This window comes from Vigna unguiculata, chromosome 10 (genome assembly GCF_037176805.1).
Source record: "Vigna unguiculata cultivar grain cowpea cultivar isolate G323 ecotype 2 chromosome 10, ASM3717680v1, whole genome shotgun sequence".
In the NCBI taxonomy this organism is placed as follows: Eukaryota; Viridiplantae; Streptophyta; class Magnoliopsida; order Fabales; family Fabaceae; genus Vigna; species Vigna unguiculata.
In genome coordinates this window covers 1,740,792-1,761,964 of record NC_140801.1, presented here as the reverse complement: position 1 = coordinate 1,761,964, position 21,173 = coordinate 1,740,792, and the positions used below count along the sequence as shown (strand labels likewise).

The following is a 21,173-nucleotide window of genomic DNA, read 5'->3' as shown; positions in this document are numbered from 1 at the left end:
AAGAATTAGTTATTTCTTATTCAACGTGAATCTTTTACTCTTTAATTGATTTTGGAAATCAAATTAATTTTGGAAATCAAACACATACTGATTCTGCGTTAGAAAATCAATTCTACATCAATTTGATGCAGAACCAAACACGTACTCAATCTCACAAAATCAGTTCATAAGATGAGATTTTCACTCACTTATATATTATAAATTGACCTTAAATTGACCTTATCTTCGACGATACGAGATTTTCAACAGTTTCTCTGAAAATGACTTATTCTGTAGTTTTTCAGTTTCAAGAACATATTGTATATAATTTTAACAATTTCAACAGAGTGAAGGAAAAGATTCTGGTTTTGTCTGATTCAAGGCTATACATAGTGAATGAACAAAGTATTATCAAACACTTTTGTTGTGTGAAAGACATATATCTTCATCCAAATCAATCCCAATTCTTTTTGATGAAAGTGACATTATTCTTGAACCAGTGCATTTGGTGGATACAGATTAGATGAAACTGTTTACAAATTAAAACCTTAGTAACAAAACTTTTCAGAAAACCAACACTTTTGGACACGACAATATTACAGCATAAAAATATATATTTAATATACATTTGAACAAATGTAATATTTATTCATGTAGAGGTGATGAAACATAGATGTTATACTAGTATAAAACTCTTGTATAAATATAATTACACAAAATTAATTACAGAAATTTCACTCTGAAAAAGAAAATAGATCCACATTTTATATAAAAACAAGAATAAATGTGAATTAATGATAAAGTGAAGAAAAAAAAGAGAAAAATAAGGGAGTGTGAATAAAAGGTGTCACAAAATCCGCAACTCATTGGAATTGTGTGTGTGATGATCTCCTAAAAAGGCTATTTCTTCTTTTGACCCTTCCCTCACTCCACACTGTAAGGTATTTGTTTGGGTTTTTCTTTTCTCTTTCTTCTTTTTTTTCATTTTTATTTTTATTTTATTTTTTTTCTCTTTTTTCTCTAACGAAACAAAATCATAGGCACACTACACTCTTTCTCACTCTGTTTTTCTCATTCGTTTTCGACGAGAATTGAAGAACGAGATTCAGTTTTCTCTGCGTTTTTTTTTTCTTTCGTTGTGGAAGAAACTGCATTGCTGTGAGGTGTTCGAAGGGGTTGGGATATATGTCCTTCAATCAATCAAAGGTGGAAAAGAACGACGTCGTTTACAGAAGAAACGGACGATCCTCCACCTTTAACCAGCAAAGAGGTTCCTACGGCAAAGCTGGTGGCGATGGCGGTGGAATCGCGCCGTCAAACAATTCGTTATCCACTGCCCGAAGGTGAGTTTAGGCTTGCCATTCACATTTTAGATTTTTGCATGTGTTGTGTTTCGTGATTAAATTTTGATTGATGTTGTAGTAATAATGTCGCCAATGTGGATGCAAGATGATTCTTAGTGTGAAGTGCAGTGCTATAATGGATAAAAAATAATGAATGTTCACATTGTGATTGTTATATAATTATATGATATATGTAATATAATATGTAACACTGTAGTTAATTGTTTTTCTGTGATTAATATTGAAGAATGTGGATTGAGATTATATTTTTGGAATTCAGATGCATTATAGAGTGTGAAGTGTAGTACTATAATGGAAAAAAAAAATTAAGGATTCACATTGTGATTGTTATATAATTATTAGATATATATATATATATATATATATATATATATATATATATATATATATATATATATAATATGATGTGTAACACTGTACTTAATTGTTTTTCTGTGATTAATGTTGAAGGAAGTGGATTCAGATTTAACTTTTGGAATTTAGATGCATAATAGAGTGTGAAGTGTAATGATATGATTAAGTGTTGACATTGTGATTTTAATAAAAAAAAAGTGACATTATAATTTATATTTAGTTGTTTGTAGATTAGTCTTGAAGGATGTAGATTCGGGATTTCTTTTTTATCTGGTTGTGTTTTAAACTGTGAAGAGTAGTTTTGTAATTGAGAAGTAATATGCAACAAATCGTAATGATAATTGTAATTGATTGTTTGTAAAATAGTACTGAAGATGTTGATTGAGACTTAATTTGTTGATTTTGTGGATTTTCTTTTTTTAGTGTTTGTAGGTAGGTAAAATAAAGTTGGTTTTGGAGATTGGGATTTTGTTTTTATCTATACTTTTATTTATATGAAGGGGATAAAATATTTTTTTAACAGTTTTGGTGTCATTTTTCAACAAGACTATTTACCCTTTACTGAATGAATATAATTTTATTATTTTATAAAATACATAACAGACACGCATAGGTAGGAATGGATGTGTTTACACGAGTTGTTTGAATGTGGTTTACAGTGTATAAAGTGTAACAGCAATGTGTTTTAATTGATAAAAGGAATCAATGAAATTATAACATTGTGATTGAGATAACATATGTGATAAAATACAATCAATTACTATATGTGAAATAATATTAAAGAATCTGGATTGATGTTTATCCATCAACTTGGTTGTGTTTTAGAGTTTAAAATGTGCTATGATGAATGAAAAAAATTAAGTTCTGACATTATGATTGTGGTGAAATATAAAACAAATTATAATTGTTTTTAAAATAGTATTGAAGGGTGTGGGTTGATTTTTTTTATTTTTTATTTAATTTAGATGTAGAGGGTAAAATGTAGTGTTAAAATGTATAAAAAGAATTAAGCGATACTACGTAACAAATTAATAACATGTTTGTATAGGAGTGATGAAGAGTGTAGATTGGGATTTTTATTTTTTTTTTAATTTGGATACATTTTTTTGAGTGCAACGTATGATGTTATGATTGATGAAAATAATAAAATGCTGTGATTGTGATAAAATATTTAACAAACTGTAATTTATCATTGTTTGCTTAATATATAGTGTTGGAGGGTGTAGATTAGCTCTAGTTTTTTTTAGTGAAATTTGGATGCATTTTAGATGTCTTGTTATGATGGATGAAAAGAATTAAATATTGATATTATTGTTACGATAAGAGTATAATTAATCCTACTATGATGGTTATGATTGAGATTTCCTTTTCTTGCTTTTTTGTGAAATTGGATTGTGATTTAGAGTTTAAAGTGTAGTATCATAACAAATGAAAAAACAAAAAATCAATTTTGGTGAAAGTTAATAAAGAATATTGTTTGATTTAATTTTGTAGAATAGTGTTGATGTGATGAATGTAGATTAGGATTTTATTTTGTTGACTTTGTAGAATTTATTGTATTTTAATCTATGAAGTGTAATATTGTAATGGATGAAAAAATCGATATTTATATTGTGTTAATATATATATATATATATATATATATATATATATATGTGTGTGTGTGTGTGTGTGTGTGTGTGTGTGTGTGTGTGTGTGTGTGTGTGTGTGTGTGTGTGTGTGTGTGTGTGTGTGTGTGTGTGTGTGTGTGTGTGTGTGTAATAAATTATATATTATGATTATGATTAATTGTTGTTAGTAAAATAGTGTTTTAAGGTGTATATTGAGATTTTTCTGGAATTTGGATCTGTTTTAGTACTAAAGTGCAAAGTGCAGTGTTATTCGGGTGAAAGGAATTAAACACTGACATTGTGATAATACACTAAGTATGTATAACATTTATACAATAGTGTTGAAAAGTATAGATTAGGATTCTTTTGTGGAGTTTAGATGTGTTTTATGTGTAATAGGTAGTGTTATAATGAATGGAAAAGTTAAATGTATGTACATTGTATGTGATTAATTATAAAGTTGTGAAAACCTTTTATTTTCTCTTTTTTGTGACATGTGGTTTGATGATTCGTTACTCAAATTATTTTTTCCACACCATTATGATTTGTGTATTTTTTTTTCTTCTTTATTGGTTTATTAATTATGCATGTTGATTGTTATAGTTTTAACAAGAAGTCTAATAATGCACAAGGTGGGCAATCTAGGCTAAATCCTTCCCAGGGAAATTCAACGGAGTCAAATAATGCATCTGCTGCCCGGATCATTAGTAATGGTATCCACTTACATGGTAAGATTTGGGAGTAATATTTATTTATTTCTGGAAAAAATTGTAATTCTTGTCTTCATTGATTTTTAGTGTCTGGTTATGTTGCTCCGTAGAATTTTTCTGACGAATTATTTGTGAAACATCCTTCCCTCTTTTTTAATAGGAGAATCTTCTGATGTTTTTGAAGTGATTAAGTGTTTTATAAATTTTGATTTGTTTTCTTTTTTGTTTTTATACGTAATGCATTTATCTTGCATGATAGGTGCACCAGATGGACCAATTACAAAGTCATCTGAATCATCAGCTGGGCATAAGAGCACTGGAATTGTTCCAAAGGCTGAAACTGCTTCATTGCCCCCTTTAATTTCTGATCCAGTACTTCCCACAAGCCTTGCTAAGGGTATGTTAGTCTTGTACATTTTTGTTGTGTACGTTAGATGTCCATTAACAACTTTTATTTTTCAAAATAATTTTTCTTATTAGAAGTTAGTTATGTTCTGTGTGAGATTTGTGAAATATCAATATATATGTCTGTACCAGGAGATGATGAGTCTAAGGCATTCCCCTTTCAATTTGGATCCATTGTTCCTGGTGTCATTAATGGGATGGCAGTAAGTTTCTTGTATATTAATTGATTAGAATATGGTGCGTTACACATTTTGTGGAATTTTGGCGTGAGTAGAGTAATTGATCATGTTACTGTTCTTTTGTACAGATTCCTGCTCGTACAAGTTCAGCTCCTCCTAGTTTTGATAAGCAGAAGCCTGATCAGGTATGCATTTTTTTTTTTCACTTCCTTTCCTTAATTTTTGTACTACCATTCAAAGAGTTACTATCCCCCCTCCTTATTCTTTTTGTATGTCTAATTAAAGTTGACATTATCAGTGATATTAGTGTTCAATAATTGAAGATGAACTTGTTCTCCGTCTTTCCATACTAAGGAATGCTTATGTTTGAGGTATAATTCTTTGACTTTCAGGCTCTTGATGACTCTGACAAATCTGTGTCTTCGGATCCAATTCCTCCTGTTCCAAAGCAGCAGAATTCACATGAGAAAGATGCTGGTGTCAATGAGCAATCTAACATTGAGGAGATTAAGGCAAACAAGGATTCTGAGGTGTCAAATTTAACCTCAGTAAATCAGATCTCAAAACCCTTTGTTGCTCCTGTAACTGGGATTTCAATGTCAACTTCATATCACCAATCACAGGCTCCTTTACAGTTTGGAGGTGCTAATCCACAGATTCAATCTCAGGGCATGACAACAACGTCCATCCAAATGCCTATACCGATGCCTTTACCAATTGGTAATGCTACACAAGTGCAACAGCCGGTTTTTATTCCAGGTCTTCAACCTCATCCAATGCATCCTCAAGGGATCATGCATCAAGGCCAAAACATTAGTTATTCTCCTCAAATGGGTAATCAATTAGGCAACATGGGCATTGGCATAGGTTGTCAATATCCACAACAGCAAGGAGGAAAATTTGCTGGTCCTCGGAAAACTACCCATGTAAAGATAACTCATCCTGAGACACATGAAGAGTTAAGACTTGATAAAAGGATGGATGCATACTCAAATGGTGGGTCATCTGGTGTTAGGCCACATCCTATCATACCTTCTCAATCCCAGCCTGTTAAATCTTTTCCGGCTTCTCATCCTATGAACTATTTTTCATCCAACTCGTATAATACAAATTCTCCTTATTATCCACCTAATTCTCTCCCATTAACAAGTGGCCCAATGACTCCTAATTGTCAACCACCAACATTTAATTTTCCTCTGCACCATGGTCCGCAAGGTGTGAGTTTTATGAATTTATCTTCACAAGGTTCCTTGCCTACTAATAAAACTAGCACTCCAACAGGGATTACATCTATGACCATTAAGCCTAATGGTACAACTACTATAGTGGACTCATCCTTGTCGAATTCCTGTATTGCTGATGTTCAAAATGGAGAATCCCCTGGTTCAACAATATCTTCGGAAACTTTTTCAGAAGTTTCTCCACAACGAGCTAAGTTTTCTAGTGATTTTGTCGCAGATGTGTCTAGTAATGAAGGTGGAAGGGAATCTCTCGGTATCTCCAACTCTTTGAAGGACAAAAATCCAGGGAAGAAAGATCAAATATCACAAAATCAGGTATATGCGTGAATTATTATTCATGCACACGAATGCACACTTGAATGTAATGGATGTACTTTTCAGTATTATGTGATCTTGGTGTGCTTGAATGTAAGGTGTACTTTGTGTCTTTTTCCACAGGTTTCTGTACGATCTCCCACAATGGACACTATACTTTCTGGAGTTGTTGATCAAGATATATCTGATGTTGGACTGTCCAATGCTTTAGGAATTAAAAAAAATAATTCTGCAGCAATTACTATTGAAGATCTTCCAAGATCTGATACAACTTCTACTGGTGTTGAAGTGGTGACAAATGGGTCTGTAGAAGCTTCTGCTTATGCTTCAGTGGAAGGATGTGGTGCACAAGCTATTGACAAAGTTCACAATCAGATGCCTGACAAGACATATAAATTAGTTGAAGGTAAACAAAAAACTAAAGCTTTATGATAAAAGTGATCTGTCATCTCCTAAAGTATACAAACAATTAAATTTTAATGGAACAAAAATTAAATTAACAAAAAAGATCTTGCAAATTTGGGCATTGGGATCTTGACCTTGAAAATTCTATCACAATAAGATGAATTTGCAAATTTTAATAAACAATATGATAGAGTCAGTGATAATTTACGCAAGTCTAGTTATTTATTCTAGAGTCTCTTTTATTAGAAATGGTAGATTAGATACAAATTATTTTGATTCAGGAAATTTTGGCTCATCAGATCTGCAGTCCACTGATCTTCCAAAAGCAACACTAAAGCATGTTAAGAATGATTCAGAGAATGTTGATGTTGAGTCAGGTACCAAGGATAGACCAATTATAGAACCAAATAAGATGAAAAACACATCTAAAGGAAAGAAGAAGAGAAGAGAGATACTTCAGAAAGCAGATGCTGCTGGGTCAACTTCTGATCTCTATAATGCATACAAGGGACCTGGGGAAAAGAGAGATGTCTTAAGTTCTGAGAACAAGGAAAGTGTTACTACTTCTCTAAGCATGAAACAATTTGATGTTGGTCAGTCTGATATTAAAGCCAGTGAGAAATGTGATCATAATAAAGTTGAGCTTGATGATTGGGAGGATGTTGCTGAGATGTCTACCCCTAAACTGGAGGTTCATGACATATCTCAAAATGTAGGTGACGGACATGGAAGTACAACAAAAAAATATTCACGTGATTTCCTTCTGAAATTTGTAGAGCAGTGCATTGATCTTCCTGAAGGTTTTGAAATCACTGCAGACATTGGAGCTTTGATGAATGCCAATGTTGGCGGCTCTCATATTTTTGAGCGTGATTCACATCCTAGTCCTGGAAGAGCTGTAGGTGGGTTGTCTCGGATGGATCGTCGTGGCGATGTGGTTATGGAGGATGATAGATGGAACAAAGTTTCTGGTTCTTTTCGTGGACGCGGTCCAGAAGGCACGGGAGGAAATTCAGGATTTCGATTTGGTCATGGAGGCAACTTTGGTGTTTTAAGGAGCCCTCGTGCACAAACACCTCTACAATATGGTGGAGGGATCCTTTCTGGGCCAATGCAATCTGGGGGAAATCAAGGTGGAAGAAATAACCCTAATGGGGAGAGATGGCAGCGATCTGCTAGCTACCAGCAGAGGGGTTTAATTCCTTCTCCCAACCAAACTCCTTTACAAATAATGCACAAAGCTGAGAATAAGTACGAAGTGGGTAAAGTGACAGATGTGGAAGAGGTAAAACAGAGGCAGTTGAAAGCTATCTTGAACAAACTAACGCCACAAAATTTTGACAAACTCTTTGAACAGGTGAAAGAAGTTAATATTGACAATGCAATCACCCTCATTGGTGTCATCTCACAAATATTTGAGAAAGCTCTTATGGAACCTACCTTTTGTGAAATGTATGCCAACTTTTGTTTACATTTGGCTTCTGAGTTGCCTGATTTTAGTGAGGACAATGAAAAAATAACTTTTAAAAGGTTATTATTAAACAAGTGCCAAGAGGAATTTGAGAGGGGTGAAAGGGAAGAAGAAGAAGCAAATAAGGCTGATGAGGGTGAGGTTAAGCAGTCTACTGAGGAAAGGGAAGAAAGAAGAGTTAAAGCAAGAAGACGCATGTTGGGAAACATTAGATTGATTGGAGAACTATATAAGAAGAAAATGTTGACAGAAAGGATAATGCATGAGTGTATCAAGAAGTTACTGGGTCAATATCAAGATCCAGATGAAGAAAACATTGAAGCTTTGTGCAAGCTAATGAGTACTATTGGGGAGATGATTGACCATCCAAAAGCCAAGGAACATATGGATGCATATTTTGAAAGGATGAAATTATTATCAATCAACATGAATTTATCTTCTAGGGTGAGGTTTATGTTGAAGGATGCCATTGATTTGAGAAAGAATAAATGGCAACAAAGGAGGAAAGTAGAAGGTCCCAAAAAGATTGAGGAGGTACATAGGGATGCTGCTCAGGAAAGGCAATCCCATGGTGGTAGGTCAAATCGTGGTCCTGGTAACAATCAGTCGAGTAGAAGGAATCCCATTGATTTTAGTCCAAGAGTACCATCTTCTAATTCTCAAATGGGTGGGTTATGTGGTCTTCCAACTCAAGCACGTGGGTATGGTGGCTCTCAGGATGCTCAATTTGAGGAACAACAATCTTATGAAGCTAAGACCTTATCAGTTCCTTTGCCTCAAAGATCTTTAGGAGATGATTCTATAACCTTGGTACCTCAAGGTGGTCTTGCTAGGGGAATGTCTATGAGAGGATCAACCACAATTTCCAATCTGCCAATGTCTGATGTGGTTCCTCTGCCTAGAGACCCTCATATAATGACTGCAGGGCTTAATGCTCAGAATAATTCATCAGAGCGCACACAATATAACTCAATGGAGGATCTTGGGTCAAGACATGGTACTAACAGGTCTTTAGGTCCATCTACTCATGATCAATCAATTGCCCCTGAGCATAATGTAAACCATGGTAACAGAAACTTGAGGAGTGTTTCACCTGCTGCTCAATTGCAAGGGTCCATAATCTCTCAGAATGCTTATTCAGATAAGATTTTGTCAGAAGAACAACTGAGAGACATGTCTTTGTCAGCTATAAGAGAATACTACAGGTTTTTTTTTTCTTTTTTCACTCTTTCTCTACAGCACATTTTTTGTCGTAGTTACAACTTCTGTGGCCAGTTATATTTTTGTTGGGAAGCTTAAACAAACAACTTACTGCACACATATAATCTTTTAAGTAAAACCATTTTATATTAGAAATGTTCAATTTTTCCTGGTGGGAATCTTTTTTTCTTATATCTTTAATGTGTCTTGTTTTTCAAATAAAGTGAAGTATTTTTCTTGAGACAAGACTTTTTGTTCACAATATGTTTTATTTTAAATCAAACTCATGTTCTCTTTTGATGTGTGTGTGACCTTCAAATCATAACCAAAAATTTATCTTGAAAAACTTCTAAATTGAAAAAAAAATGTGAAGATGCTGATATTTAAATATTGATATTAGGTCTATTTGTTTTTGTTAGTAAGCAAGGAAGCATGTATAAATATGCAAGTGATGTGCATATAAATGTTTTGTAAAAAAATGAAGTTGTGGTTGTAGGCACGCATTAAGAAAAAAGAGGATATGACAAAAATACAGTGCATTGGTATCATATGAATATCGTTATAGGCTATGGATATGCTACTAGTTTGGGAGCATAGTTGTTAATTGCATGTGAAAGTGTCACAATCATGGTGTAGCAAGGAGGCACCTTGTCGCCCTTGTGTGCGTGTAATTTGTTCATAATAGCAATCATCCTAGCATACGCATTCTGGGGTGACTACTTTGAGTTGTTATATGCTTGCTATTAAAGTAAAAGAAGTAGTTATATGTTTGGTTGACAGAATGAAGACTAGCAAAGCATGAAAAAACAATTTCAAATGGATGTTCACAATTTTGTAATATTATTGGTTATTGACATTCGTCTGAACCACTGCACCGTTTACAGGTTCACCGGTTCAACCCAACCCACTTTGTCAACCCTATATGTATCCAACTTACAAATTATTTTGCATACATATAGACATCATCTCATAATGGTACCAATTTTTTTTTTTTTCTATTCATTGGAGGATTGAACATTCAATACTTAAATTAAATGACTCCTGAACAATATCATAGGCACAGTTGGAGTGGTGTTGAAATGTCCTATATTTGTGTTGGATTTAGAAAGGAGGTTATGTGAAGTTTCTTTCTGCTGCTACATCAAATTCAGGAATCTTTGTTTTTTTGTTACAACTTTGCCATGATGAATTTTTATGCTATGTGTATTAGCCAAATTAAATTTACATACTGGTGAATTTTTCCTTCTTTTTTTGAATTTATACTGGTGAATTTAATTCCAATGTTCTCATCATTTAATCATCTGACTAAAATTTATACAATTTTCAGTGCTAGAGATGAGAATGAACTTGTTTTGTGTGTCAAAGATTTGAACTCTCCAAGCTTCTATCCTTCTATGGTTTCTCTCTGGGTCACAGATTCATTTGAGAGAAAGGATACAGAAAGAGATCTTCTGACCAAACTACTCATCAACCTTGTGAAATCTCAACATCACACCTTGAATCAAGTCCAACTCATCAAAGGGTAAGATTGATTTAACCATAGTTAAGGAAAATTCATTTATTGTGAAGGCAACTATCAATTATTGATTCCTTTGTATGTTGGCTAGGTTTGAATCTGTTCTCTGTACACTGGAGGATGTCGTTAATGATGCCCCTAGAGCAGCTGAGTTTCTTGGCCGAATTTTTGCTAAAATCATAATAGAGAAAGTAGCAACTTTTACTGAGATTGCACAATTAATACATGATGGTGGAGAAGAGCCAGGTAGTCTCTTAGAAATTGGACTTGCAGGTGATGTTCTTGGAAGCACGTTGGAGGTAATTCAAAATGAAAAGGGAGACGTGCTTCTGAATGAGATTCTTTCAGGAAGCTCTAATTTCCAATTGAAAACTTTCCAGCCACCTAATGCTAAAATATCAAGGAAGTTGGAAAAATTTATTTAGATAGTAGTTATGCTTATTTCGATGTCTTTTTGTGTAGAAGGGAAAATTGTTTTGACTAGTGTTTTTTTGGGTACTCAATTTGCAGAGAATGGTTTTTCTGTGAAATGGGTGAATAGAGTTTTTTTATATGGGATTCTTTATTTTTTATATTCTTTTTCCATCATCTTTACTTCAATTGTAAGACGTTCATTTAATCATAAGAAATTCTAGGTATAGTCATTTTTTTTATGACGACCTTTACAAACATTTTACATATTTCTTTCTATATATAAAAGGTTCAATGAGCCTCCACAATATTATTTTTATTTGTATTTCATTAATGTTTAGAAAATAAAAAGCTTTATAATCTTACTTGGTAATAGATTTGCTGGGATCGAAAGCAAAAAATTCATCCTGTTCTTATATTTATTGGCTAACTTTTTTATTTTTAAATCTCCCAAAACGATCCATAATGAGCAATCTTTTTTGCATATAGTAGTTTGCATATCACATCATCTTCTGAAAATAAATGAATTAAAGATATGTATGTAAGATTTGTGTATTAAAATATTAGTCCAAAAAAATCATTAGTACATAATCGATTCTATGAAGGACAAGATGCACTATTTCTTATAGAATGTCCCTTTCATAATGAGGTAGTCATACCGAATGATCTACATATATATATATTTTTCTATTTTTAAAATATGTTTGAATTTTATTTTATTTTTGTTTATATTTCTTTTATCTCTGTATTCTAAAGAAAAATCATTTTATATCTCCCCTTTGAAAAAATTTGGATCCATGAAATTATTTATGAAATTTTGTCTCCACAAATATTTTGTAGTAGTGTAATTTTCACTCCCTTTCAATTTTAATTTGTGATTTTGTTTTTTTCTACATAATTTCAAACATAAGAAGATTAAAAGTCACAATAAAAAAAACAAAACATCAAAATCAGAAATTTAAAAAAGAAATTAGAAATTAATCATATCTTTTTATAATGTGACTTGTCAAGTTAACATAACCAGAATAAGGATATGGGATGGACTAGAAAATGATTTTTTTTAAGAAAAAGTCAACAAAAAGATTTTTACTACTTAGAAGTAAAATCTAAACATATTTGTGTGAGAAAAATATGTTCCAAGACTTTTTGAAATTGAGAAACATACTATTAAAAAATTAACCTATAGATACATAAATAGATGAAAAGATCATAAGAATCAGTTTCTACAGCAAGAACTAAGAAACAAAGGAAACAAAGGAAAAACAGGTTTTGAAGATGTTGAAAAGAGAGAAATACCTTTTGATGATCTTTGTCATCATTCTTCCTTTTTTCTGTGTTTGTGTTGATGGTAAGCACTTTGTGCTGGTGCATGGAGCTCTTCATGGTGCATGGTGTTGGTATAAGGTGGCTCATCAACTCAAATCAGAGGGTCACAATGTGACAACTCTAGACATGGCTGCATGTGGTGTGAATACAGAGAAGATTGAAGAAGTTGATTCAGTTTCAGAATATCATAAGCCTCTCATCACATTCTTGGCCTCTCTTCCTCCACAGGAAAAGGTTATTCTTGTAGGTCACAGTCTTGGAGGGCTCTCAGTGTCCATTGCCATGGAAAAATACCCTAAAAAAATCTCTGTTGCAGTTTTCATCTCTGCAGCTGTTGTCACTCAGAACCTCACCTTCCTTGCTTTTCTTCAAGAGGTATTGCTCTCACTGGTTACATATTTTCAACCAATTATCTCAACTTTATATCCAAATCCATGCTGCATAATCTTTAAGCATGTGTGTTTTTCTTCATCAACATGTAAGTTTGTATTTGAATTAGTAAAGGCAAAACTAATTAAGATTTATTGTACCCTTTTACATATTCATATAAATGCATTGAAACACTTGTTCATTTGTTATTTATTTTAGGTTAAAATACCTTTTTGATCCCAATTTTCGTCAACTTTTTTCAAATAGGTCCCAATTTTCGCGGGGTGTTCAAATAGGTCCTAATTTTGGTCAATTTGATTCAATTAGGTCCTAATTGGGTAACGCTATTTAAATTGATAACGTTTCACTGTACAGTTGGGTTTTCCTTGCTACGTGTCGAAATACTAATCCTACGTGTCCGTGTTTCTTTACAATGAGGTGGTTAATTAGTGGGTTAAACACATTAAGTTTTTAATTAAATGCAAAAAATGAAAATTAAAAAATAAAGTGTTAGGGTTTATAAAAAGTTGGGACCTTCACGCCCATTTCTTTTCTTTTGCGGCGCTCTTTAACTTCCTTTCCTCAGCACTTCACTTCCAATTTTTCTCCTCACATTAAACTCTCTCTTCTTCACCATGCATCACCTCACCATCCTCCTCCTCGCGCTCTCACCTTCGATTTCAACTGTTCTCCGGGGATTTCCTGGAAAAGCTTATGCTCTAAATCTGCCTTGGAAATCCAAACTGGGTGCTGGAATTGCCATGCTCCACCTCACTCCGCACCTTTCCTCATATACGACTCGTGTCGGTGCATTCAACCCGTCGATGGTTCCATAGTCTATTTTGAGATATTTGGGGTGTAAGTTTCTGGGGTTTTGTTTTTCTCTTCTGGGTGCTGAAATTTCTTCCAAAGAGATGACTTCTTCGACTTTTTATAAACCCTAATACTTTATTTTTTAATTTTCATTTTTTGCATTTCGACACGTAGCAAGGAAAAGCCAACTGTACAGTGAAACGTTATCAATTTAAACGGCGTTAACCAATTAGGACCTAATTGAATCAAATTGACTAAAATTAGGACCTATTTGAGCACCCCGCGAAAATTGGAACCTATTTGAAAAAAGTTGACGAAAATTGGGACCAAAAAGGTATTTTAACCTTTATTTTATAAATCTAGGATGCATGATATTTCAATTTGAGTTACATATCTGTTGAACAAATATTTGTGTATATACTTTAGTATATTTTACCAATATTTATGAATGAAATATTTAATTTATAAGATAGTATCACTTTTATTGTGACAATAGTTTATAATTTTTTTATTTTGATAACATTTAATACATATGATTTTAATTTGAATTCACACAATAATAATCATGTAGCCATCGTGTTTTTAAAATTTTTGTACACTTTTCAATATGCATATATCATGTACCATATTCGATACACTTATTATATATATACATCATAAGTATAAATTATTATGAATTTCTTTATATATATATATATATATATATATATATATCATTTATATTTATAAAAGAAATTACTATTATGAAATAATACAATTTTGAGGAATTTAAGTTTCACCGATGTAGGCAAATAGAAGATTGGGCAATGATTTGGAGGAACAATACTTCATATTGGATGGAAACAGAGCTCCAATCCTCTCGTCAATTGGAGTTGAATTTTTTAGATCTAGATTGTACCAACTATCAACAACCGAGGTAAACATGTTTAATTCCATCTTTCTTTGACACATAATCATTCAAGCAATTGAAAAAAGTTAATGAAGATACATGTAAGATATTGGTTCTCACCACACCACTCTTAATCGAAAAACTTAAGACAATGAATTTATGGATCTTCATCCTTATATGGTGCTCAACTTTCTTTTTTTTACGGGATTTAAACTCACTTGAATTTCCAACAAGTATAGACTGACACCACTCTTAACCCAAAAACTTAAGATAATGAGTTTATGAATCTTCATCCTTATATGGTGTTCAACTTTCTTATTTTTACTCAACGTGAGACTTAGACTCACTTGAATTCTCAACAAGTATAAACGTATTTCAGGCTGAGTCAGTTATAACAAAATTGTTGTATATAGTATAGGATTTTAGGAGAAAGAAGTATAGTGGTACAGAGAGAGAGAATTCAATGTATTCTCATTATTTGAAACGTTATACAAAAACTGTATTATATACAGAAAACAACAGAGCTGAAAACAGAAAAGTAAAAAGCGGTTATGACAGGTGTGAGTGTTATAACAGATGGCAACAACAAAACGTTACACTTGGCTTATATTCTAATACACCTCCCTAAGCCAAAACATCACCCAAGCTTTATAACACCAATCAGATTCCTCAATTCCTTGAATCTGTCCCGTTTCAAGGCTTTAGTGAGTATGTCTGCTAATTGCACCTCTGATCTGCAATGTATAAGATCAAGCCTCCCTTTATTCACTTGCTCACGTATAAAGTAATACTTTGTTTCAATGTGCTTGCTTCTCCCATGAGAAGCAGGATGATTTGCCAGATTAATGGCTGACTTGTTGTCAACAAGTAGCCTTACTCTTCCACCTAAATCAAACTTTAGTCCCTCCATTAATGAACTCAACCATGCTGCTTGACAACTAGCTTCACAAGCTGCAATATACTCAGCCTCACAAGATGATAAAGCCACCACTGATTCCTTAGTTGAACTTCATGAGATGGGTGAGTCTCCAAGGAAGAAGATGTACCCAGTTGTACTTTTCCTATCCCATTTGTCCCCACACCAGTCTGCATCTGAATATGCAGTTAAACTCAACCCAGGTTCAGCCTCAACTTTCGGGAAAAGAATTCCAAAATCACAAGTGCCCTGCAAGTACCGTAACACTCTTTTTGCAGCATTTAAGTATGATTGGCACGGGTTCTGCATGTACCTACTGATCAGTCCAACACTAAAACATAGATCAAGCCTTGTATTACATAAGTATCTCAAACTCCCAACTATCTTCCTGTATTTAGTAGGATTTACACTAATCTCCTCGGGTTCTTTCTCAAGATGCAAACCCACCTCAGCTGGTGTGTTGGCTGAATTGCTTTGATGCATTTCAAACTTCCTCAAAACCTCCCTTGCATACCTTGACTGATACATGACCAGACCAGACTGAGTTTCTGTAAATTCTATGCCCAAAAAGTAATTCAGCCTACCCAAGTCACTCATTTCAAATTCATTTAACATTTCACCTTTGAATTTTGAAATCAACTCCTCACTACTGCCCGTGATGAGTAAATCATCAACATACAAGCAGATTATCAACTTATCAGTTTTTCCATCCTTGTGACTAATCCTGACATAAACACCATGCTCAGAAGCACACTTTCCAAATCCAATACTACTCATGAAGCTATCAATTCTCTGGTTCCAGGCCCTTGGAGCCTGCTTGAATCCATAAAGAGCTTTCCTCAACCTATACACCTTGTTTATATGCTCTTTAACCTCAAAACCTTGTGGTTGTACTACATAGACTTCTTCCTCAAGATTACCATTCAAGAAGGCAGATTTTACATCAAGTTGATGTAGTGACTAATGAAATGTACAGCAAGAGAGACTACTAATCGGATAGTCTCAATCCTAGCCATTGGTGCAAACACTTCACCATAATCAACTCCAGCTTGCTGTAAAAGTCCTTTGGCCACAAGCCTGGCCTTGTGCCTTGTAACGACTCCTGTGAGTTTACCTTTGACTTGTAGACCCACTTCAAAGCTATTGGCCTCTTCCCAGATGGAAGCTTAGTTAACTCCCATGTGTGGTTCTTTTCAATTGCTTCAATCTCCTCTTTCATGGCCTTCCACCACCTCTCATCAGACACAGCCTCCTCATAACTCAATGGCTTAGACTCAGCTATGAGAGCATAGTGCACAAAATCTCCATCTGAGGTCACAGTTGCTTAATAAGACAAATCATAATCCCTTAGATGGGATGGTACCTGAGTGGTTCTGGATGATTTTCTAACATTCACATCATCATTCTCAGAACCAGATTTTTTATCTGCACCATCTTCATTTATCACAATAGTCGGTTGTGCTTGCTGACTAGCCTTCTCATCCCATTCAGCAGCTTCATCTACTACAACATCTCTACTCACTATTACTTTCCCTGTGTTGGGATCAAACAATTTGTATCCACCAGTGGAGTAGAAACCAATCAGCAGCAACGGTACACTTTTATCATCTAACTTTCTCCTTAGTTGATCTGGCACATGTTTGTAGCAAATAGAGCCAAACACTCTCAAATGTTCCACACTTGGTTTAACACCAGTCCATGCTTCCTCTGCTGTTATATTCTTCAACATCTTTGTGGGAGATCGATTAAGAATATATGTTGTTGTAATAACTGCTTCTCCCCATAGAAACTTTGGAAGATTTTTGCTCTTGAGCATGCAACGTACCATATTCAGTAGTGTCATGTTCTTTCTCTCTGCAGTTCCATTGTGTTCAGGAGTGTAAGGAGGTGTGACCTCATGAACAATACCCTCATCCTCACAAAGCTTCTTAAAATTAGTAGATGTGTACTTTCCACCCCATCTGATCTAAGACATTTGATTTTCTCACCACTTTGTCTTTCAACTAAGGCCTTGAAACATTTAAACTCCTCGAGTACTTCACTCTTCTGTTTAACAAGATATGTCCAAGCCTTCCTTGTTAAATCATCAACGAAAAACACAAAGTACCTGCTGCCTCTAGAAGTTTCTGTTTGCATGGGACCACACACATCCGAGTGCACTACTTCAAGTTTGCTTGTTGCCTTTTGTGGCAGATATTTCGAAAAACTTTCCCTTGTTTGTTTACATTGAACACACTCTCTACACACATTTTCAGGCACTTTAACCGGCGGAAGCCCTATGACCATTGAGTCTTTACTCAAACAAGATAGGTCCTTGAAATTCAAGTGACCAAAACGCATGTGCCATAACCATTCTGCATCCTTTTCTGAAAGGGCAAAGCATTGATGATTGACAACACTCATTATAACACGAAAAGCCCTATTTTAGGAAAGTTTTGCTTTAATGGTTAACCTTCCATTCTGATCAAACACACTGAGGTAATTGTCCTCCATCTGCATCGTGAAACCTTTTTGTAAAAGTTGTCCCAGGCTTAGCAAATTCGTTTTTAACCCAGGGACATATAATACCTCTTCAATCACCACTTCCTTTCCACTATTATCCCACAAAACAACCCTTCCAGAACCCTCTGCAGTTAAGCTTCTGTTATCTGCAAACTTGATCTTTCCATTAGCAACTTCCTTCATCTTCATGAACCACTCCTTTTGGCCAGTCATGTGGGTTGAACACCTCGAATCCAAATACTAGGAACTGCACTCTACCTCATCTTCATCAGTCTTAGCCATTAACATGACTGGTTCAGAATCTGACGTTTCATCTTGCGCCAGGTGTGCTTGGTTTTTCGGTTTGTTCTTAGCTCCATCTCCCTTCCAACACTCCTTAGCAAAATGACCCAACTTTTGACAATTGAAACATCTCACCTTCCGTTTGTCGAACTTCCAATTATGTTCTCCATCAGAACCTTGATCTGTCTTGTGATCTTTACGTCTCTCTTGATCACTCGAGTCTTTCTTGTGCTGTTCTTGAGTTTCTTTACGCTTATCATTCTTCTTGTTGTACTTCTTGGACCCTTTTCCTTTTCCACGATACTGAGATCGAGCCTGCAGAACTTGATCTTGAAACTGTCTGCGCTTATTTAGCCTGTGTTCATGTGACTCCAACGTATGTTGCAACTCTTCCAACCCCATGGTTTCCATATCTCGTGTTTCTTCAATAGCCACCACTATGTGATCGTATCTCGGTGGGAGTGACCTTAGAATCTTATCAGCAACATATTGATCAATGATTGTGTCCCGACACGCACGCATAGCATTCACATGCTCTTGCACTCTATCAAAGTAGTCTGCCACAATATCATTATCCTCCATGGCCAAGCACTCAAATTGCCTTCGTAGAATTTGCATTTTCATCTTCTTACTCCGATCACCATCACCATAGGTCTTGACTAAGATCTCCCATATTTCTCTGGCTGTTTCAGCCTCTGAAATCCTGTGAAACACCTTCGGACCCACGCATTGGTAAAGAAGATAACGAGCCTTACTGTCAAGTTTTTGTTGCCTTTGCTCCCAATTCAAGCAATCCATCAAGCACAACATCTGCAACATCTTGGAAGCCAAAGATGGCTTGCATCTTGATGCGCCAGTCATCGAACGACTTTCCGTCAAACACTGGCAACGCTCCCTGCATCATTCCTCCTACTCCAGCCATGGCAGTTTCTTGATCGAGTTCTTGAAGTTCCTCAATTTCTTGTTTATACTAACAAGAACAGAGACTGCACGCGCCTATTGCTGAACTCCGCTAACGCTACTTCTTGATCAATAAACCCACGTGCCCCCTTTTAACAATCGTAGGTAGCTCTAGATACCATATAGGATTTTAGGAGAAAGAAGTTGAGTGGTACAGAGAGAGAGAGAATTTAATGTATTCTCATTATTTGAAACGTTATACAAAAACTGTATTATATACAAAAAGCAATAGAGCTTAAAACAGAAAAGTAAAAAGCGGTTATGACGGGTGTGGGTGTTATAACATATGGCAACAACAAAACGTTACACTTAGCTTATATTCTAATATATACAAGACCTCGTAGCCTTTGTATTTGGGTTAATGTTGAGTTGTAATGATTGAGTTATCTTGGGTAAGAGTTTGCTCAGAGAGGAACCTTTGAGTTGTAATCTCTTTTATAGTGAATTCTTCTCTGAACATAGATTGAACCAGGTTTGTTTACATATTATGCAGGATCTAACACTTGCTATATCTGTGGTGAGGCCTTTACCACCCTTTCTGAGTGATGTAAAATTATTGGCAAAACAAAGTGCAGTAAGCAAGAAGAGGAATGGAAGGGTTTCTAAAGTCTTCATCATTTCTGAAAAAGATAATTTGATACCAGAAAACTTTCAAAGGTGGATAATTCAGAACACTGGTCCATATGCTGATGTCAAAAAGATAAAGAATTCGGACCATATGGTCATGTTTTCAAAACCAAAAGAGCTTGCTTTGGAAGTGTTAAAGATTGCTTACAAATTTTAAGTTCAATATGGTAATGTAGTGTGCATCATAAAATAAAGAAATGTAAACAAAGACATGTTTATTGGACCATTATCATAAACATATAAGTAAAGTTTGCACCTACTTGTATACTATAATCTGATAACAGGTGACACGATAGGTCTAACAAATAACAAATATTATTATGATAGACTTTAAAGTGTGACTCTGATACCGCGAGTTAAATGGTGAATTTTAAGTCTAATTCAACCTCATAAAACTGACTTGTAAGATGAGATTTGCATCTACTTATATGTTATAAAATCATTTTATATCTAGTCTATGTGATATCTATAATAAAAAAAACTGCACAATTCTAATGTTAGGATAACTAATTTAGGAGAGTTCTACTACTCGTTACCTTTGATACAGAATCATATGAGCAATTAAAAAATTAATGAAGGATACAGAAACAGTTTATTAGTAATTTATATTTATTGACATATGGATTTGATTTAATTTTGCTAAACCATATGTTTTTTAAGACCAAAGTAATGTTTGTAAGGATTAAAAATCTGTTTTACTTAATTTTGAAGTAAAATCCAAATATGAGAGAACAGATCTTATTAAAATTCAATAATTTGAAACAATATATTATTATTCATAGGGGAAGAAATTTATCTGCAGAAAAAATATTTCTAGTATCTTATAATATTTATTATACTTGTGATGAAAATATTTTTTTTTTTAATTTAACAAAATATTCTTTTTCTTAACTCAACACTCCTTTTGTCATAATAGAGTCATAAACTCTTCACGTTTTATTTTAAGATCATTGAAATTAATTTTTACCATAACAATTCACACAACTCGTGTCATAACTTGGAACTCAGTCATTAGATCTTACAACAATATTTATTTTCTGCTTTTTGAAGTAATCAAATTTTCAACCAAGAAGATGCAATTTTTTGAGGTAGATCCTACATAATTTGTATTAGTATATACTCCATATTTAATTTTTCATTCCTTTTAAGGTAAAGATTGTGAAGTAGATTAAAATAATAATATAGTGGTAAAAGTTAATGAAAGGGAGTAATAGTAAAAACAGAAAGGGAAAGAACTTTGCACCTCAAACTTATCTTTTCTATCATTCGCCCTCAATACATGTTCATATTTTCTTCTTCCATTTTCACCCAAATACACTTTCAATCTTC

General features: G+C 34.1%; 2 protein-coding genes across 4 annotated transcripts; both read left to right on the top strand.

Moving 5' to 3' along the window:
* Window positions 1-930: 930 nt before the first annotated feature.
* On the top strand, window positions 931-11,321 carry LOC114165067 (eukaryotic translation initiation factor 4G-like). Of its 3 annotated transcripts, none has more exons than XM_085668038.1 (10): window positions 931-1,322; window positions 3,911-4,035; window positions 4,277-4,414; window positions 4,555-4,625; window positions 4,730-4,786; window positions 4,994-6,157; window positions 6,281-6,563; window positions 6,844-9,238; window positions 10,118-10,208; window positions 10,561-10,700. In XM_085668038.1, the coding sequence occupies exons 1-10, from the start codon at window positions 1,165-1,167 to the stop codon at window positions 10,564-10,566; spliced, it is 4,488 nt and encodes a 1,495-aa protein (XP_085524164.1). In that variant the 5' UTR covers window positions 931-1,164; the 3' UTR covers window positions 10,567-10,700. The 3 variants fall into 3 exon arrangements, with proteins under 3 accessions (XP_085524164.1, XP_027905524.1, XP_027905523.1); XM_028049723.2 differs by lacking the exon at window positions 10,118-10,208 and adding an exon at window positions 10,841-11,321 and having other exon boundaries at window positions 938-1,322; window positions 6,862-9,238; window positions 10,561-10,755; XM_028049722.2 differs by lacking the exon at window positions 10,118-10,208 and adding an exon at window positions 10,841-11,321 and having other exon boundaries at window positions 938-1,322; window positions 10,561-10,755.
* An 853-nt stretch (window positions 11,322-12,174) lies between these two features.
* Window positions 12,175-20,170, top strand: LOC114166642 (methyl jasmonate esterase 1-like). The gene is made up of 3 exons (XM_028051396.2): window positions 12,175-12,861; window positions 14,456-14,584; window positions 19,711-20,170. The coding sequence occupies exons 1-3, from the start codon at window positions 12,436-12,438 to the stop codon at window positions 19,999-20,001; spliced, it is 846 nt and encodes a 281-aa protein (XP_027907197.1). The 5' UTR covers window positions 12,175-12,435; the 3' UTR covers window positions 20,002-20,170.
* Window positions 20,171-21,173: the final 1,003 nt, after the last annotated feature.